The 19,993-nt window shown below is 45.5% G+C and overlaps 1 protein-coding gene across 1 annotated transcript in view; it reads left to right on the top strand.

The window, feature by feature from the left end:
• LOC126195288 (threonine-rich protein-like) overlaps window positions 1–19,993 on the top strand; it is an 88,322-nt gene that overhangs the window by 31,525 nt on the left and 36,804 nt on the right. The window contains exon 3 of the mRNA XM_049933836.1: window positions 13,033–13,316. Within this exon, the coding sequence (XP_049789793.1) occupies window positions 13,033–13,316 (284 nt within the window). The remainder of the gene's footprint in view (window positions 1–13,032; window positions 13,317–19,993) is intronic.

Raw genomic sequence — 19,993 nt, 5'->3', positions numbered from 1 at the left:
CGAATGCGAACACGGGTCGTAACACATCTGAAATATAACGTCCACTGTTCAAAGTGCCGTCAATGCGAACAAGAGGTGACTGAGACGTGTAACCAATGGCACCCTATACCATCACGCCAGGTGATACGCCAGTATGGCGATGACGAATACACGCTTCCACTGTCCGTTCACAGTCATGTCGCCAAACACGGATGCGACCATCATAATGCTGTAAACAGAACCCGGATTCATCCGAAAAAATGACGTTTTGCCATTCGTGCACCCAGGTTCGTCGTGGAGTACACCATCGCAGGCGCTGCTGTCTGTGATGCAGCGTCAAGGGTAACCGCAGCCATGGTCTCCGATCTGATACTCCATGCTGCTGCAAACGTCGTCGAACTGTTGGTGCATATGGTTGTTGTCTTGCAAACGTCCCCGTCTGTTGACTCAGGGATCGAGACGTGGTTGCACGATCCGTTACAGCCTTGCGGATTAGATGCCTGTCATCTCGACTGCTAGTCATACGAGGCCGTTGGGATCCAGCACGGCGTTCCGTATTACCCTCCTGAACCCACCGGTTCCATATGTGCTAACAGTCATTGGACCTCGACCAACGCGAGCAGTAATGTCGCGATACGATAAACCGCAATCGCGATAGGCTACAATCCGACTTTATCAAAGTCGGAAACGTGATGGTACGCATTTCTCCTCCTTACATGAGGCATCACAACAACGTTTCACCAGGCAACGCCGGCCAACTGCTGTTTATGTATGAGAAATCCGTTTGAAACTTTCCTTATGTCAGCACGTTGTAGGTGTCGCCACCGGCGCCAACCTTGTGTGAATGCTCGGAAAAGCTGACCATTTGCTTATCACAGTATCGTCTTCCTGTCGGTTAAATTTCGCGTCTGTAGCACGTCATCTTCGTGGTGTAGCAATTTTAATGGCCAGTAGTGTAGTTAAGAGTACCTTCAAGACGACAAAGACGCCATTATCAGCACCTCACTGAATCTGAACGAGGTCATGTAATAGGGTTACGAGAAGCTAGATGTTCCTTCTGTGATACTGCAGAAAGACTTGACAAGTATGTTGTCACTGTGCATGATTATTGGTAGCGGTGATCACGAGAATGTACGGTCGTAAGAAGGCCGGGCTCTAGACGACCATGTTGCATTATTGAGAGGGAAGACCATCGTGTTCGATGTATGCCTCTGGCGCATCCTACTGCATCTGCAGCACCAATTTGAGCACCTGTTGCCACCACAGCGACACGACGAACTATTACAAATGGGTTACTTCAAGGACAGCTCCGAACCAGACGCGCTGTAGCGTGTATTCCACTGACCCCACGCCACCGCTGTTTGCGCCTCCAGTGGTGACAAGCGAGAGCTAATTGGAGGGCAACGTCGAGGTCTGTAGCGTTTAATGATGAAAGCTGGGTCTGCTTCGATGCCAGTGATGGCCGTGTTGGTTAGAGGGTTGTCAGTTGAGGGCCTGCACCAACCTGCCTGCATCCTAGACGCTCTGGAGCTACACTTGTAGTTATAGTCAGGGGTTCTGGGGTGCGGTTTCGTATGACAGAAGGAGCACTCTCGCACCCTGACTGAAAATTAGTTCGTCGATTTGATGATTCGACCTGCTGTGCTGCAATTCATAAACAGCATTCCCGGGGACCATATAGTTGTTGTAATCGAACATGCTATAAAGAATGTTGACATGTTGTCTCGGCCTGCTCGATCAGCAGATCTGTCTCCAGTCGAGCGCATATGGGACGACAATTCCACCGTCATCTACAAACAGCATTAACTGCCCCTGTATTGAATGACCAAGTGCATCAAGCGTGCAACTCCATCCCACAAGCTGACATCCAGCAGCTGTGCAACATCATGCATGAACGGTTGCATGCTTACGTTCAACGGTTTGACTGTTACAGTGGTTATTAATGTACAAGCATTTCATATTTGGAATGCCTCACCTCGCGCTTGCATTAACCTGTGATCTTGCAATGTTAATCACTTAAATATATTACCTAGACAAATATATTCCTGAAATTTCATTACTCTGCGTTTTTTGGGGCTGCGACTTTTTTCCTGCCAGTGTAGTTTCGATGGACAGGTCCCAATCAAAGTTTCCAGGAAATTATTCTCTGTTGTATACATAGGCTGGAGCTGAAAATGCCTGGCAAATAAACTGTTAAAAAAGTTGGGCATAAACTCCATATCTGTGAAAGAGTATGAACACTTTCATGTGGCGCAGGGAATGAAGGGATAAGTCTTATACAACTAAAAAATGTTGTCCTTCGAAATACAAACGAATCAGTAATCGAAACAGTGGCAGTTTCTTCGAAACTGCGTATATTTGACTGCTCGAATGGGAGCTTTCCACACATATAAGGTAATAGATGTCTACGCACAGGTCATCCAGTTCCCTTAAATTATTGACCGCTGATTTGAGGGCGCGCATTTTGTGCCCGATAGCAATCTAGATGTCTTCCATGGGTTTCAAATTAAGCGAATTCGGTGGCCTGCACATTATGATCCTCAAACCAAAATGGTACGAGTCTGGCCTCGTGACACAGTTATGCTACTGCAAGATGCCATCGCTTTCGCTGCACCAGTGCTGTACACCGTCGTCTAACCTGCTACCGACCGACGCCTATCCTCTTTTACAGAGTGGGCCGACCTCGGACGTTCATGTTCTGTGATGAAGCGTAGACATCCGACATCTTGTTGTCTGCAGAATGAACCTTTCGCTTTGTAGTAGTGTGTGCACTGATATCAAAGTTCCTGGTAGATTAAAACTATTTGCTGGACCCAGACTCGAACCCGGGAGTTTTGATTTTTGGGGGAAAGTGCTCTTGTTCTAACAGCTGATATACCCAAGCACGAATCATGATCCGTCCCCACAGATTTCCTTCCGCTACCTCCTGATCTCCTACCCTGCAAACGTCTCAGAAGTTCTCCTGCATAGCCTACGGCGCTAAGCCTCCTAGAAGAAAGGATATTGCAGAGACATGACTTAGCCACAGCCTGATGGATCGCTTCCAGAATGAATTTCTTACTCTGCAGCGCAATAAGCGCTGATATGAAAGGTCCTGGCAGATTAAAGCAAATGGGACTTTAACCTGGGACTTTTGCCTTTTATGAGCAAGTGCTATTCCAGTTTTTCCTTCCTCTCCTTCAGCCCATCCTTCCATTCACCAGGCTTGTCTTTTCGGCCTCTCTTCAATGCCATTTGCTTATGATGAACTTGCATTTTGGTAGAATCATAAACAATAACTGTCTCTGTTTCTGGTTCGTTTTTTTCCAGATGACCACCACTGCAGGGGAACACTTTCAGCTAAGTTCGTAGATTGGTTTCCAATTTATTTCACAATCTCTTCATGATTTATGTTGTGCATCGGTTTCCTGAGGCTTGTTTGTTGAGTTTGGCTTCTCTTAACTATGAGCACGCCACTCGCCAAAAGCTCCGTACTGCCGTCTTGGTTGCTCCAGATTACGATGAATGTATCACCGAACAGCAGAAACTGAGTTAATCGCTTCTTCTTGTTAAAAGAAATGTTTACATAATCTTTTAAAGAAGAAAGTATATATACCACTTCGTGTGATGTGAGGATGAAGTTCCCCTCTGAGATTTCTTCAGCATAAAAATAAGGTACTTCCGATATTTCTACTTCAAAATAAATGTCTGTCACCTTTCCAGAAAAAAACTGTACCACGTATGAGAAGAAATAAGTCAACATACTATAATTATTTTGTCCTTGAGTTTGCGTCTTTTTCGATTCACTCTGTTCACTAAATTTCACAGAATTGTATTTTTATTAAATTGCAAAGAATTATATACATTTTTAAAAATTTTCCAATGTTTTCTGGTAGTCTTTTGTCTTCATCGTGCTATGAATCTGAAGTGCACGACTATTTTTTTCTTTTTTTGTCGGGAGGTAACGTATTGTATGGCCATTAGCCAAGCTATGGGACACCTTTTTGTATATGCATATGGCTCTTCATTGGGATTTCGCAGAGCAGTGTATGCAGTTGCAATAGTTAGGAGGCACATCAGGTGGAACAAACGCATATGGTAATACTATAGGTTTGTGGGCCGCTCAACATCGCAGTCACCAGCGCCCATATAAGTTCCCAATCTTTCCAGTTCCAATCTCACCACTTCCGAATGATGATGACAACACAAACACCCAGTCCCCGGACGGAGAAAATCCCCGTCCCCACTGAGAATCGAATCCGGGACCCCGTGATCCAGAGATAACAACGTTAGCCACTAGACCACGAGGTGCGGTTGAATAAACACAGATGCTCAGTCTTGGGCAAAGCAAGTGGTAGACTTCAGTTCACTGGCAGGATACTGGGAAATGCAATCAGCCTATAAACGATTGCAGTCATTCTTCCTGCAGCCAGTACACTAATGGAACAGGAGGAAATCTTAAGAAGTGGTTCAGTGGTAAGTATTCTCTCCCATGTGCTTCACAATGATTGGCAGAATGTCGACGCGGATGCAGATGCAGATATGAGTCAGTGCAGTTTAGAAACGCACTCCGTTTCTCCAATCGTGAAAGGGTCGATGAGACTTGTGAACAAAGTTAAGTTTGTCGTCATGACTCAGAAGGTCATTTCACGCTTAGATCGTGCGTCAACTATCATTTTACAGAAAAAAGGATGTCTATGCTGGAAGCTTCCCTCCAAACAGGCGTGTACCATCGCGATCTCATTCGAGCAATCAATTGCTATTGTGAGGCACAAAACACAGCTCTCAATGATAAGAGCTGATGTCGGCCTTCTACAACATTTGGTTCGTAGGTGGAGAATTCAGCAGCATCAGTTCGGCGTTTATCTGACCGTTACGAGATTGGCTGCAAAGTCCCCCTCAGCATCGAGGTATGCTGAGGAGGTGATCTGAAACCTAGGTCTTCACTGGCACACACAGGATCTGAATTGTAACAGTTCTGAGACTAAATGTAACAGTTCTGCTACTAAATGTAACTGGGTTTTCTCTTTTGATGCTAGTCAATTTTCAGGATGAGCTTTACTGCAATGGGCATTTAATTCTAAAGCATTATGTCAGGGTGAAAATACTAATTTTTCTCTTTTAACAACATGTGGGCGGGGTGGGTTCTTTCTTGGCTCGGGTATGGGGTATAATGAAACAGCATTTTTATATAAGATAACTTTTATTGAAGATTTGTACAACGGTTTTCTTACTGGACTGTTCTGGCTGGGAGAACGGCAGCTGTGTCGTCTGCGAAGCCTTCTGCTGCGGCAGCGGCGGCGTCTGATTACGCCCGGCGGTGTGTATCTCGTGTCGCCATTTCGCCCAGTTGACTGGAGACGCGCCCCGTGCGGTGGCCCGTTTGATTATTGAGAACAAAGTCGTGAATCGGACGGTGATACCGTGGATGTGAAGTCCCAGTGTTTCTCTTTTCTAAGCGGCCGCGTGTGTTGTGCGTCGGCCAGCGGAGCGGCGCGGCGGGGAAAGGCCAGTGTCCCGAACTCGAACAACGGACTCCCGCTTGCCAGTCTTCGCCTGTCAGATCTTCATCCCAGCTCACAGGTGACTGCTGATGTGAGGCCGTCTCCTTCCCGTCCTCACGAGTCACCCGGGTACGTAAAAGTCAGACTTAAATACCTTTTAACTTCTGTCTTCTGGCGCCGAGGCTGCTGCTTGCTATTCCATTAAAGTGGCGGACTTGATGCTTCTGTGTACGAGGTAGTCTCTTCCTGCATGACGGTCTTCAGCACCGAAAGTGAACTGAAAACTACTCTTCTTGTCGGGCCCACTGCGTCTCGCGTATTTATTCACTTCAGTTCGCTGGAGGTGAACGACTTCACGGTCATTGCCTCTTCTGTCACATTGAAAAGCTTCTCGAAGAATCTTCTTAAACGTCGGTCATTGGCTCTTGGAATGTAGGCGAGCGCCGTTGATTACATGTGAGAATTGAGAAACACGTGAGCCGGTCGGGCGATGCCCTGACGGCTGAATCGACAGCGTCCGCTTATGTGGGGAGGGCGATGGCTTCTTCTGTCACGTGAAAAGCTTCTCGGAGAATCTTGTTGACGTGAGCCGGTCGGGCGATGCCCTGACGGCTGAATCGACAGTTTCCGCTTCTCTGCTGAACGTGCCGACTTCAAGCGCCGGCCGTTGCCACTGCTGCTTTGCCCGCTGCTTGCCAGTGTGTAATTCTTCTACACTAAACTAAGTTTTTTATTTATTTTCTAATTTCTACTTCACTTCACACACAAGACTGTGGATCAATCTTCTTATAGTGCATTGACTGGAGCAACATGGTGTTGAATGTTACGCAACACCACAGTTTCTTTTGACAGATTTACAAAGATACGCAATTTCGAACAAACTGCCACTGTTTCAATTGTTATTTCGTTTGTATTTCGAAGGACAACTTTTTTTTTTAGTTGTATAAGACTTATACCTTCAATGCCTGCGCTACATGAAAAAGTGTTCATATTTATTCAGAGATATGAACGTTGTGCGCAGTTTTTAGCCGTTTATTTGCCAGGCATTTTCAGTTCCAGCCAATTTATACAACAGAGGAGATAGCCATCGATATGAATTCCTCTGAATATAGGCAGCACTGAATTACACAAGATATACATGAGCAAAATATTTCCAGTCGTAAAACTTGCATATTGCCGGTACCATATATAACATTAATATAAGAACGATAAAATTAATAAACACGGAAATAAGAATTCTATTTCAGTCCCTCTCATTAATCGACTTCAGCCGCCTTCCTCCAGTATCTTTATTTAAATGCTTTTGGGCTGAGGGATTGGATGCAGCCTCTTTTCCTACCTTTGTGCATCTAGGGTCTTTGCTACATGGACGGAATATACGATACAGAGGGAATTTTTAGCACACAGTGAACCGTACTGAAGGCAAAACCGCCACACACGTTACATCAGTATGTTACAGGACTCTAGCAACGCCTCGTCGATGCAGCATAGCACTAATCTGCCGTACACGCTATCGTAGCCAGACCGCGAGTGTTACACTACTGGCCATTAAAATTGCTACACCACGAAGATGACGTGCTACAGACGCGAAATTTAACCGAAAGGAAGATGATGCTGTGATATGCAAATGATCAGCTTTTCAGAGCATTCACACAAGGTTGGCGCCGGTGGCGACACCTACAACGTGCTGACATGAGGAAAGTTTCCAACCGATTTCTCATACACAAACAGCAGTTGACCGGCGTTGCCTGGTGAAACGTTGTTGTGATGCCTCGTGTAAGGAGGAGAAATGCGTACCATCACGTTTCCCACTTTGATAAAGGTCGGATTGTAGCCTATCGCGATTGCGGTTAATCGCATCGCGACATTGCTGTTCGCGTTGGTCGAGATCCAATGACTATTAACAGGATATGGAATCGGTGGGTTCAAGAGAGTATTACGGAACGCCGTGCTGGATCCCAACGGCCTCGTATCACTAGCAGTCGAGATGACATGCATCTAATCCGCATGGCTGTAACGGATCGTGCAGTCACGTCTCGATCCATGAGTCAACAGATGGGGACGTTTGCAAGACAACAACCATCTGCACGAACAGTTCGACGACGTTTGCAGCAGCATGGACTATAAGTTCGGAGACCGTGGCTGCGGTTACCCTTGACGCTGCATCACAGACAGGAGTGCCTGCGATGGTGTACTCGATGACGAACCTGGGTGCACGAGTCGCAAAACGTCATTTTTTCAGATGAATCCAGGTTTTGTTTACAGTATCATGATGGTCGCATCCGTGTTTGGCGACATCGCGGTGAACACACATTGGAAGCGTGTATTCGTCATCGCCATACTGGAGTATCACCGGGCGTGTTGGTATGGGGTGCCATGGTTACACGACGCGGTCACCTCTTGTTCGCATTGACGGCACTTTGAACAGTGGACGTTACATTTCAGATGTGTTGCGACCCGTGGCTCTACCCTTCATTCGATCCCTGCGATGCCCTACATTTCAGCAGGATAATGCACGACCGCATGTTGCAGGTCCTGTACGGGCCTTTCTGGATACAGAAAATGTTCGACTGCTGCCCTGGTCAGCACATTCTCCAGATCTCTCACCAATTGAAATCGTCTGGTTAATGGTGGCCGAGCAACTGGCTCGTCACAATACGCCAGTCACTACTCTTGATGAACTGTGGTATCGTGTTGAAGGTGCATGGGCAGCTGTACCTGTACACGCCATCCAAGCTCTGTTTGACTCAATGCCGAGGCGTATCAAGGCCGTTATTACGGCCAGAGGTGGTTGTTCTGGGTACTGATTTCTCCGGATCTATGCACCCAAATTGCGTGAAAATGAAATCACATGTCTGTTCTAGTATAATATATTTGTCCAATGAATACCCGTTTATCATCTGCATTTCGTCTTGGTGTAGCAATTTTAATGGCGAGTAGTGTATTTATACATTATACACGCTGATAAAGGCGCCAGGAGTGTTCCAGGTAGCGCCAGTAACCAAACGACCGCCATGCTGCCGGACGCCCGCTGAATCCTCCGTACAGCCATTGTGGTTATCGGCTCATACGTTGAGGTGCTGACTCAGAGGTACTGAGTGCTGTGGACCATGCCAGCCAGTCCCAGTGGAGCTGCGAGGCCCGTGCACAAGCAGCCGTCTCAGCACCACCGAGCAACCACGTTGCATCGCTGCACGAAGTGAGCCCTTCAGCCTCATCCGAGTCTACTGTGCACGACGGGATACCAGTTCGATTCTACACAGAGTACCCGAAAGAACTCGCCCTGCTTCTAACAGCCGTGTACCGCAAGTCTATAGAGGAACGGAAGGTTCCAAATGTATGGAAATGAGCACAGGTAGTCCCAGTTTTCAAGAAGGGTCGTCGAGCAGATGCGCAAAATTATAGGCCTATATCTCTGACATTGATGAAATGAAATGTGTTGCAGAATTTTAGAACATGTTTTTTGCTCGCGCATCATGTCATTTCTGGAAACCCAGAATCTACTCTGTAGGAATCAACATGGATTCCTGAAACAGCGATCGTGTGAGACCCGACTCGCTTTATTTGTTCATGAGACTCAGTAAATATTAGATACAGGCTCCCAGGTAGATGCCATTTTCCTTGACTTCCGGAAGGCGTTCGATACAGATCCGCACTGTCGCGTGATAAACAAATTAAGAGCCTACGGAATATCAGACCAGCTGTGTGGCTGGATTGAAGAATTTTTAGAAAACAGAACACAGCATGGTGTTCTGAATAGAGAGACGTCTACAGACGTTAAAGTAACCTCTGGCGTGCTACAGGGGAGTGTTATGGGACCATTTCTTTTCACAATATTTATAAATGACCTAGTAGATAGTGTGGGAAGTTCCATTCGGCTTTTCGCGGATGATGCTGTAGTATACAGAGAAGTTGCAGCATTAGCAAACTGCAGCGAAATGCAGGAAGATCTGCAGCGGATAGGCACTTGGTGCAGGGAGTGGCAACTGACCCTTAACATAGACAAACGTAATGTATTGCGAATACATAGAAAGAAGTATCCTTTATTGTACGATTATATGATAGCGGAACAAACACTGGTAGCAGTTATTTCTGTAAAATATCTGGGAGTATGCGTACGGAAGGATTTGAAGTGGAATGATCATATAAAATTAATTGTTGGTAAGGCGGGTGCCAGGTTGAGATTCATTGGGAGAGTTCTTAGAAAATGTAGGCCATCAACAAAGGAGGGGGCTTTCAAAACACTCGTTCGACGTATACTTGAGTATTGCTCATCAGTGTGGGATCCGTACCAGGTCGGGTTGACAGAGGAGATAGAGAACATCGAAAGAAGAGCGGCGCGTTTCGTCACAGGGTTATTTGGTAAGCGTGATAGCGTTACGGAGATGTTTAGCAAACTCAAGTGGCAGACTCTGCAACAGAGGCGCTCTGCATCGCGGTGTAGCTTGCTGTCCAGGTTTCGAGAGAGTGCGTTTCTGCATGAGGTATCGAATATATTGCTTCCCCCTACTTATACATCCCGGGGAGATCATGAATGTAGATGTAGAGCGATTCATGCGCGCACGGAGGCTTTCCGGCAGTCGTTCTTCCCGCGAACCATACGCGACTGGAACAGGAAAGGGAGGTAATGACAGTGGCACGTAAAGTGTCCTCCGCCACGCACCATTGGGTGGCTTGCAGAGTATAAATGTAGATGTAGATGTAGAATCGAGATGCCTTTGGTCGACGCCAGGCTGCACCCACAAGATGAGGCCACGCACCTCTCTCTGCTCCAGCCTCGTGAATAATGAAGAGTTTTCACGAGCTCTACCTTGCTGTGGCCATCTTCACCACTGACAGTCTCCTGTCTCTTTCACCAGCCCATCGTACCCATAATGGCTGGGTAGGTGAGCAGCCACACTAACCTGACAAGACACAAAGAAACTGAAGACACTGGTTGGTAGTTGAGCTTTGATTTATGTCAATGGGGCAAATTGAAAATTTTTGCCGGACAGGTATTCGAACCGAAGTCTCGTGCTTACTAGGCAGATGTGCTGACCAGTATGCCACCTGGACACAGTGGTCACCACAGCCACATGGACTACACTAGCACGCCTACCGACAGACCGGAATTATCAACTTATACCACATGCTTCTGATGTAGTGCCCTGCTCATCAGCCTCGCTACTCAAGGCATCTCCTCCATTCCTGTAAGAGTTCGAGCTTGCTGTGCATCTGCACGATCATTGCCCATCATCATCTTAATTATACAGGGTGGTCCACTGATACTGATCGGCCCAAATTTGTCACGAAACTCGTCTAGCTTGAAGGCGCTACGGTTGGCCCGCTACATGGCGCTGCCATAGGTCAAACGGATATCAACTGCGTTTTTTTAAATAAGAACCCCCATTTTTATTACATATTCGTGTAGTACGTAAAGAAATATTAATGTTTTGTTGGACCACTTTTTTCGCTTTGTGATAGATGGCGCTGTAATAGTCACAAACGTATAAGTACGTGGTATCACGTAATATTCCGCCAGTGCGGACGGTATTTGCTTCGTGATACATTACCCGTGTTAAAATGGACCATTTAACAATTGCGCAAAAGGTCGATATCGTGTTGATATGTGGCTATTGTGATCAAAACGGGCGTGTGCTATGTATGCTGCTCGGTATCCTGGACGAATCATCCAAGTGTACGGACCGCTCGCCGGATAGTTACGTTATTTAAGGAAACAGGAAGTGTTCAGCCACATGTGAAACGTCATCCACGACCTGCAACAAATGATGATGCGCAAGTAGGTGTTTTAGCTGCTGTCGCGGTTAATATGCACATCAGTAGCAGACAAATTGTGCGAGAATCTGGAATCTTAAAAACGTCGGTGTTGAGAATGCTACATCAACATCGATTGCACCCGTACCATACTTCTATGCACCAGGAATTGCATGGCGACGACTTTGAAAGTCGTGTACAGTTCTGCCACTGGGCACAAGAGAAATTACGGGACGATGACAGATTTTTGCATGCGTTCTATTTAGCGACGAAGCGTCATTCACCAACAGCGGTAACGTAAACCGACATAATATGGACTATTGGGCAACGGAAAATCCACGATGGCTGCGACAAGTGGAACATCAGGGACCTTGTCGGGTTAATGTATGGTGCGGCATTATGGGAGGAAGGATAATTGACCCCCATTTTATCGATGACAATCTAAATGGTGCAATGTATGCTGATTTCCTACGTAATGTTCTACCGATGTTACTACAAGATGTTTCACTGCATGACAGAAAGGCGATGTACTTCCAACATGATGGATGTCCGGCACATAGCTCGCGTGCGGTTGAAGAGGTGTTGAATAGCATATTTCATGACAGGTGGATTGGTCGTCGAAGCACCATATCATGGCCCGCACGTTTCCCGGATCTGACGTCCCCGGACTTCTTTCTGTGGGGAAAGTTGAAGGATATTTGCTATCGTGATCCACCGACAACGCCTGACAACATGCGTCAGCGCATTGTCGACGCATGTGCGAACATTACGGAAGGCGAACTACTCGTTGTTGAGAGGAATGTCGTTACACGTATTTCCAAATGCATTGAAGCTGACGGACATCATTCTGAGCATTTATTGCATTAATGTGGTATTTACAGGTGATCACTCTGTAACAGCATGCGTTCTCACAAAGGTACATGTATCACATTGGAACAACCGAAATAAAATGTTCAAACGTACCTACGTTCTGTATTTTAATTTAAAAAACCTGCCTGTTACCAACTGTTCGTCTAAAATTGTGAGCCATATGTTTGTGACTATTACAGCGCCATCTATCACAAAGCGAAAAAACTGGTCCAACTAAAACATTCACATTTCCTTACGTACTACACGAATATGTAATAAAAATGGGGGTTCCTATTTAAAAAAAGCGCAGTTGATATCCGTTTGAGCTATGGCAGCGCTATCTAGCGGGCGAACCATAGCGCCTTCTGGATTCCCCCTTCAAGCTAGACGAGTTTCCTTCTTTGTAGTTTTTTCGTTTGATGCTTATTTCATGAGATATTTGGCCCGGTCACTATCAATGGACCACCTTGTATATGTGGTGTTTTCTCTTTTGGACATGTCTAAAAGAACAGGCACCACTTTGATTCTGCAGCCACCATGAATCAAAGGAATTAAAGAGATAAGCTGTCAGTGGGTGTTGATTTATATCAATGGGGCAAGCTGAAAATTTGTGCCGGACCGGGATTCGAAACCAGGTCTCCTGTTTACCAGGCAGATGCTGTGCCGAGTGGCAACTAATTTCTTTAATTCCTTTGTGTCTTGATTCATGGTCGATGCAGGATCAAAATGATGTCTCGATTGGTAGTATCTGCATGATCAAATTGGTGTCTGTTCTTTGGTACATGTCCGAAAGGACAGTCATCACATATACTATCCTGACAAGCTGGAGGAATGGCTCTCCACCCCTCCGTAGTGGTCGTATCGCTCCGGACCGCTACGAGAGGAATGTTTGATGTCAGTAGATTCAATCTGGTGAAGAAAGCTTTCCTTAGCTGAAAGGAGCTTTTGCGCCTTTTTCTGCACATAGGTGATCCTCTGCGTGTCAAATGGCCAGGGAGGCTTCCAGGAGGTGGTGCTGGAGACGTGCACGCAGGGCACCACCAGGTGCAGTGCCGAGCAGGGGACCTGCGTGGCTGGCCCCACGGCCTGCGGCGCCGACACGACCGGCAGCATTCCCTGCCACGGTCTCGGGTACTTCCCAGACCCGTACAACTGCAGCGTCTTCCACTTCTGCCCCGAACTGAACATCAACTCCCAGCGAATGGAGTGCGCTGCCGGCCACGCCTACAATCCCCTCACGAGTGACTGCAGGTAAGTTTTAGTTGTTACACGACTGGGACAACCTTCGTTTTAGAGAACATTCAGCTAGCACTGTTGTAGCGTCCCCTTAGCAAAATTAATGAATTACTGTGCTGATAAACCCCTACGTTATTTGATTTTCAAACAGCTGAGCAAAACTGAACGTACTCAGACATTCACTAAAGTGGCACACAATATTTTTAGCGCTACGCAATCTGACTTTCAGTAATCCCTACAAAAGAATGGCCCTGACTAACAATAACCTATACCTTTCATGAATTCTTACCTCACAAAAATCTTCATTACTCGAACTACTGCAATACAGTGAGCGCCAATACTGCTAGCTAAATAAAAGATTCAAACTACTGAAGGCACTAACTACTGATAGGCATAGTTAGCAAATGAAAGATTTTGATAGAGAACAAACAATGTATTTACCTTAATAGTGTTCAAAAGTCATTATATATATATATATATATATATATATATATATATATATATATATATATATATATCAGTTCATGACATCCAGTCTTACTAATTTACTGTCTCTGTCCAGATCATCCGCTCTCAAAACTCCGCCATCTCACTCCCCACATCCACCACTGCTGGCGGCTCACCTCCAACTGCGCAACGCTACGCGCTGTTCACATCCAGCTGCCCAACACTACACTAGCCAACAACAATGCAAACCAACCACAGACTGCACACAGCACAGCCAGTGATTTTCATACAGACCGCTACGTGGCGTTACCAATAAAAAAAACCCAAACAACCTACTTACACTGACACCCTGTGAAATAAGTACATGCACGATGTAGAAGTTCGGTACATACCCGTCCAACCTCTGGCAGTACGTACACGCATAGACAAAGTATTCATTCAGAGTCGTCTTATACCTCCACATTACTGCGACGAATAATGCTAGTCTACTCGTGATAACACGTAACACAGCATTTCTGTGTATTGAAGTAACTATCCCATATATTATCAAATTCTCTTGCACTTCTGAGGTACATACAAAAACATGGGCTATAAACCAAGGCGATTGAATGTATGATTCGATTTCGTTGTGCAAAGCAACAGACTGCTAATAACGAACCCCGTAAGTCTATAACGCGACGTAAAAGTGAAACTATAGAATAAAATTTCTTGTTTCATCTCAAAGCATTTGGCCTGGGTCAGTAACTTGGACTAGATGCTACACATCATCAGCCATTTGACATCCACTGAACACTCCTCTAAACGCATCGCTACGTCACAGTCTCCAGCTATACACATGCATTTGGTTACTGTTTCCTTTGGTCCATATATTACCTTTATTGTTTGCATACATGTTTTGCCCGCCACTCGTTTGTATTTGCATTCATGTCATAGCTACGTTTTCCTTTTCACTGTGTTCCCTGATTATTCGCTCGTCGTCTTGTCTATTCTATTAATGGTCATCGTGAATTTTTCTCCACTGTTCTCTCAGCGACCATCAGTTTGTGAACAGTTTCGTACTGGTAGCACATGTATGGCTGCCATAAGTCAAAATTGGTAGTACATACAGATTGTAAGCATTCATTGTCAAACGTATAGGAAACCTAGCTTTGCAACCCAGCTAAGTTTACAAAAATGAGTCCAGCCCAATTTTACTCTTTCGTTTCCTCTTTTCCCTAACAGTCCACTTGCCTTCAACTGCCATCGATATAAAAAACCATCAGTTGGTTCTATGAGTTTGTAACATCCCAATTTAAATTAACAATAAAAAATTCGGAATACCCCAGCAGTCTAACCTTTCGCCCAAGTAAGAGTGTCTTAATGGTTAAGGAACATCGGTTTCGCCACAAGAGATGTTACAACGAGTTACGGCTGCTCATGAACATCATATTTGGGAAATATAAGTTCTACCGTTATCAAGGTCACTATGAGTTGGCAGTGTGTAAAGCATACATGGAGGGAAAGATTCGAGCACTCGGACTTCGCAGAGTTATTCCTCATGTCTAGCAATTCAAAAATGTCTGTCACAAAATTTCGTCGTGGGCATGTTTCCGGCAGTAAATGGACGTTAAAGATGGGCAACCCGGCAAAACTGTAATCAAATTTGCGGTAACTACCTCTATCAGCACATAGCCCTTTCAGACCTGAACTTTTCCTGGAGGAAGAAACTTTTTCTTTTTTGCTGTAGTCCCCTTAGGTGATGTTTTAGGGAGTTTAGATGCATGACTTATACAAAAATACGCACCTGTTCTAGGTATATACTTTGTACGCTTAGCTTCTTTTTATGGACTAAAATAACTAATTTTGAAATATTCACTGTTGTAATAATTAAACAGATCATTTAATAATTACCATGCAATATAACAATAATAATAATAATATTGATTTATGCAGTGAAATATAGCTAAGCAACTACTTCCAGTATCCTGGCAGTCACAAATTGCTATGTACTGCTACAGTGACTAATTGATATATTTATAGTGAAGCCCAACAGTTGCGAGCACTTGTACATGATAAGAAAATTGAACATTCACAGTGGGGAAAATTATTCCTGTCCATCTAAGAGGCAGTATAATTTAATGTACACAACTGTAGCCAGTGGGTGTGAAAGCCATAGGAATAGTGCTGTGCAGTTGGTGAAGTGGACAGTCAGTTAGCATGCGCGTGGTCGAGGGTCCGAATCTGGGTCGAGGTGTATTTGTTTTCATTTGCTAAATGTAGTCTACAGTATCTGGCGTCTCAATAGTCATACAGCAATTACTGTGGATCTTCTACAAAACATATGCACTTACATGCTACGAACACAGAAAAGGAAGTACAATCGTTTCCATTGGGCAGCATTTAAAAAACCGTTTGCACGTCGTAGACGAAAATTGTTTCACACCATATACTAGATTATAAACCTGTTTTCCTGAGTACCCTCCAGCGATGGTCCCATCGATTAGTATCGACTATTATTCATGCCACATTCAGGTCTATTACATTTTGTTAGTGCCTTATGTCACCAGTAGGGCTAGCAACGTGCTTTGCAAATAATTTCCAAACTCGGTTACCATTTCAACACTACTGGCCATTAAAATTGCTACACCACGAAGATAACGTGCTACAGACTCGAAATTTAACCGACAGAGAATTCACGCAAGGTTGGCACCGGTGGCGACACCTAAAACGTGCTGGCATGAGGAAAGTTTCCAACCGATTTCTCATACACAAACAGCAGTTGACCGGCGTTGCCTGGTGAAACGTTGTTGTGATGCCTCGTGTAAGGAGGAGAAATGCGTACCATCACGTTTCCGACTTTGAGAAAGGTCGGACTGTAGCCTATCGCGATTGCGGTTTATCGCATCGCGACATTGCTGTTCGCGTTGGTCGAGAACCAATGACTGTTAGCAGAATATGGAATCGGTGGGTTCAGAAGGGTATTACGGAACGCCGTGCTGGATCCCAACGGCATCGTATCACTAGCAGTCGATATGACATGCATCTAATCCGCATGGCTGTAACGGATGGTGCAGCCACGTCTCGATTGCTGAGTCAACAGATGCGGACGTTTGCAAGACAACAACCATCTGCACGAACAGTTCGACGACGTTTGCAGCAGCATGGACTATAAGTTCGGAGACCGTGGCTGCGGTTGCCCTTGACGCTGCATCACAGACAGGAGTGCCTGCGATGGTGTACTCGATGACGAACCTGGGTGCACGAGTCGCAAAACGTAATTTTTTCGGATGAATCCGGGTTTTGTATACAGTATCATGATGGTGGCATCCGTGTTTGGCGACATCGCGGTGAACGTACACCGGGCGTGTTGGTATGGGGTGCCATTGATTACACGTCTCGGTCACCTCTTGTTCGCATTGACGGCACTTTGAACAGTGGACGTTACATTCCAGATGTGTTACGACCCGTGGCTCTACCCTTCATTCGATCCCTGCGAAAGCCTACATTTCAGCAGGATAATGCACGACCGCATGTTGCAGGTCCTGTACGGGCCTTTCTGGATACAGAAAATGTTCGACTGCTGCCCTAGCCAGCACATTCTCCAGATCTATCACCAACTGGAAACATCTGGTCAATGGTGGCCGAGCAACTGGCTCGTCACAATACGCCAGTCACTACTCTTGATGAACTGTGGTATCGTGTTGAAGCTGCATGGGCAGCTGTACCTGTACACGCCATCCAAGCTCTGTTTGACTCAATGCTCAGGCGTATCAAGGCCGTTATTACGACCAGAAGTGGTTGTTCTGGGTACTGATTTCTCAGGATCTATGCACCGAAATTGCGTGAAAATGTAATCACATCTCAGTTGTAGTATAATATATTTGTCCAATGAATACCCGTTTATCATCTGCATTTCTTCTTGGTGTAGCAATTTTAATGGCCAGTAGTGTATATATTACCACCATGGAATCACTGATCCAGCATGGAGACTGATAAGCACATGCTGCTTAGTAAGTATGCCCATGCATTACTGTTATTATTATTATTATCATCGACGAAATGTGGAAACATCAAGCCCGTTACCATTAGGGAAACAGTGCAATTCGAAATCGATCATTTCAAACTTAGCAGCGTCGGGATGAATGATGCAGAGCAAAAGCTGCGAGAGGTGATGCGCGTTGGGTAGAATAGCACTCTGCGTGTTTGTACTCTGTACTCTGTTCACCAGACGTGGGCTAGTTGGTAGTGGAGTAATGCCACCACGAGAGACTCCGCGTCCATTCCTTCACATATGGCATTTTCTCCTTGTGTTATTATAAAACAGTGTGGCAGACGCACGGCATACACAAACGGTGAATATGTGGATATGATTCTGATAACCGGGCTGGTGTTGTCGCTCGTTAACATGCTGCTAGGTATTTTGGTCGATGTCATCCAAATAAAAATGTGTTTCGTTGTGTGGAGCTTCGCCTTCGGGAGACAGTCTCTGTCCTTCCACCATCGCGTGACAGAGGTCATCCACAGACTCGCCGTTCTGCAGCTAATGGGGAAGCTATTCTGGAGGTGACGCACCAAGAACCCCAGCGAAGCACCTGTAGGTAGCAAGGTAGCTGCGGGTCTCGCAACGCACAGTCATTGACGTGCTGAATATGCGCGGGCTGCACGCATATCATTATTCTTTAACGCAACAGCTACATCCTGCAGACCGCCGTCTGCGGATGCAGCTATGTGAATGCTTCCAGCAACAACAGGTAGCCAACGATGATTTCATAATCACTGTAGTTTACTCGGATGAAGGAGCGTTCACTTTTGAGGGCGTCTTCAATATGCACAATGCCCTTCATTGGTATGACGTTAACCCGAGCGTCACACGCGACCGTGGATATCAAGTTCGGTTTGGCATCGACGTCTGGGCCAGAATATTGGGAGACAGGAGTTTGGGTCCCTACTTATTTGCTGACGGTTGACAGCACGAGGGTATCGTGAACTCCTCTCAAACGATTTGCCTGACGCACTGGAAGATTATCCCCTACATGTTCGGCATAGACTGTGGATCCCACATGGTGTTGCAACTCCACACTTTGGAATTAATGTGCGACAGTATTTCGACAGAATATTTCCAGGAAAATAACTCGGAAGTGGAGGGCCAGTTGCATGGCCTTCGCTTCCACCTGACCGAAATCCCTCAGATTTCTTCCTGTGGGGACACTTGAAGGATCGCATGTAATTTTCTCTGCCGGTACATATGAAAGAGCTGATAACAGGTATTCATGCTGCTCTTGTATCTGTGGATGCGCCCATGTTGCGAAGAGTCCAGAGCCGTATGATCCAACGGGTCGCGCAATGCTTGGAGGTAAAGGGAGGCCGCTTTGAGGATCTGCTCTGAGGACAACGTATTCTTTTGTAAACGTCATGTGGTCATTAACATAGAAATTATTGTTGTCACTGGTTGCTGATGTGTTACAGCTGAGTCGATGTACGGCATCTGGTATAAATGACTAGTAGCTGAAGAGTTGTTTAACTGTGCAATCATCTTTAACATCTGGAAACTAATATTGTTTTTGTAGTTATTCTGTCCTATGACAGATTATTTGTTTAAACTGTCTATTTATAACTTGTCTGACGACGTTTTTGTTGTGTTCATCGTTACAAAACACTGTGATATGTAGATGTCGGATACGTGTAGCTTAAGAAACTGTGTATACAAGAGTATTATATGACAGAACGAAATTGGCAGATAAAAACAAATACGCGTCGATCCAGAATCGAACCCCCGATCTTCTGCAAGCCAACCAAAAACGCTACCACCTGCACCAACTACACTGCTGACAGAGGTAGTTACCGTACATGCGAATACAGTGTTGCTAGACTGCCAATTTTTAACTTTCATTTACTGCCGGAAATATGCGCAGGACGAAATTTTGTGAAAGGCATTTTTGTATTGCTAGTATGTGAAGATTCGCGCTGTGAAGTCCGAGAGCGCAAATCTTTCTTCACCCTGTGTATTGTCATTAAACACAATGGGAGACAGTCACTACATTCGTCTTACACATTTCCTCGCGAGTAATCTCAATAAATAAAATGTTCTCGGGTTTCCAACCACGTCAGTTGCTTAAAACTACACGAGCTTTCGGCCAAGCACCTCTTGGCCATTGTCAAGTGGTATCAATGCCAGCGGGTTGTTGGTGCGCCCTTATATACGCTAGCTGCCGGCTGTGACGTCACTGGTAACATTGCCATATGGGCATGTTTTGAGTCGGCGTTCG

Source organism: Schistocerca nitens, chromosome 7, assembly GCF_023898315.1.
Source record: "Schistocerca nitens isolate TAMUIC-IGC-003100 chromosome 7, iqSchNite1.1, whole genome shotgun sequence".
Lineage (NCBI taxonomy): Eukaryota > Metazoa > Arthropoda > Insecta > Orthoptera > Acrididae > Schistocerca > Schistocerca nitens.
The sequence above is the reverse complement of the archived record's forward strand: the minus strand, read 5'-3'. Positions and strand labels throughout refer to the sequence as shown.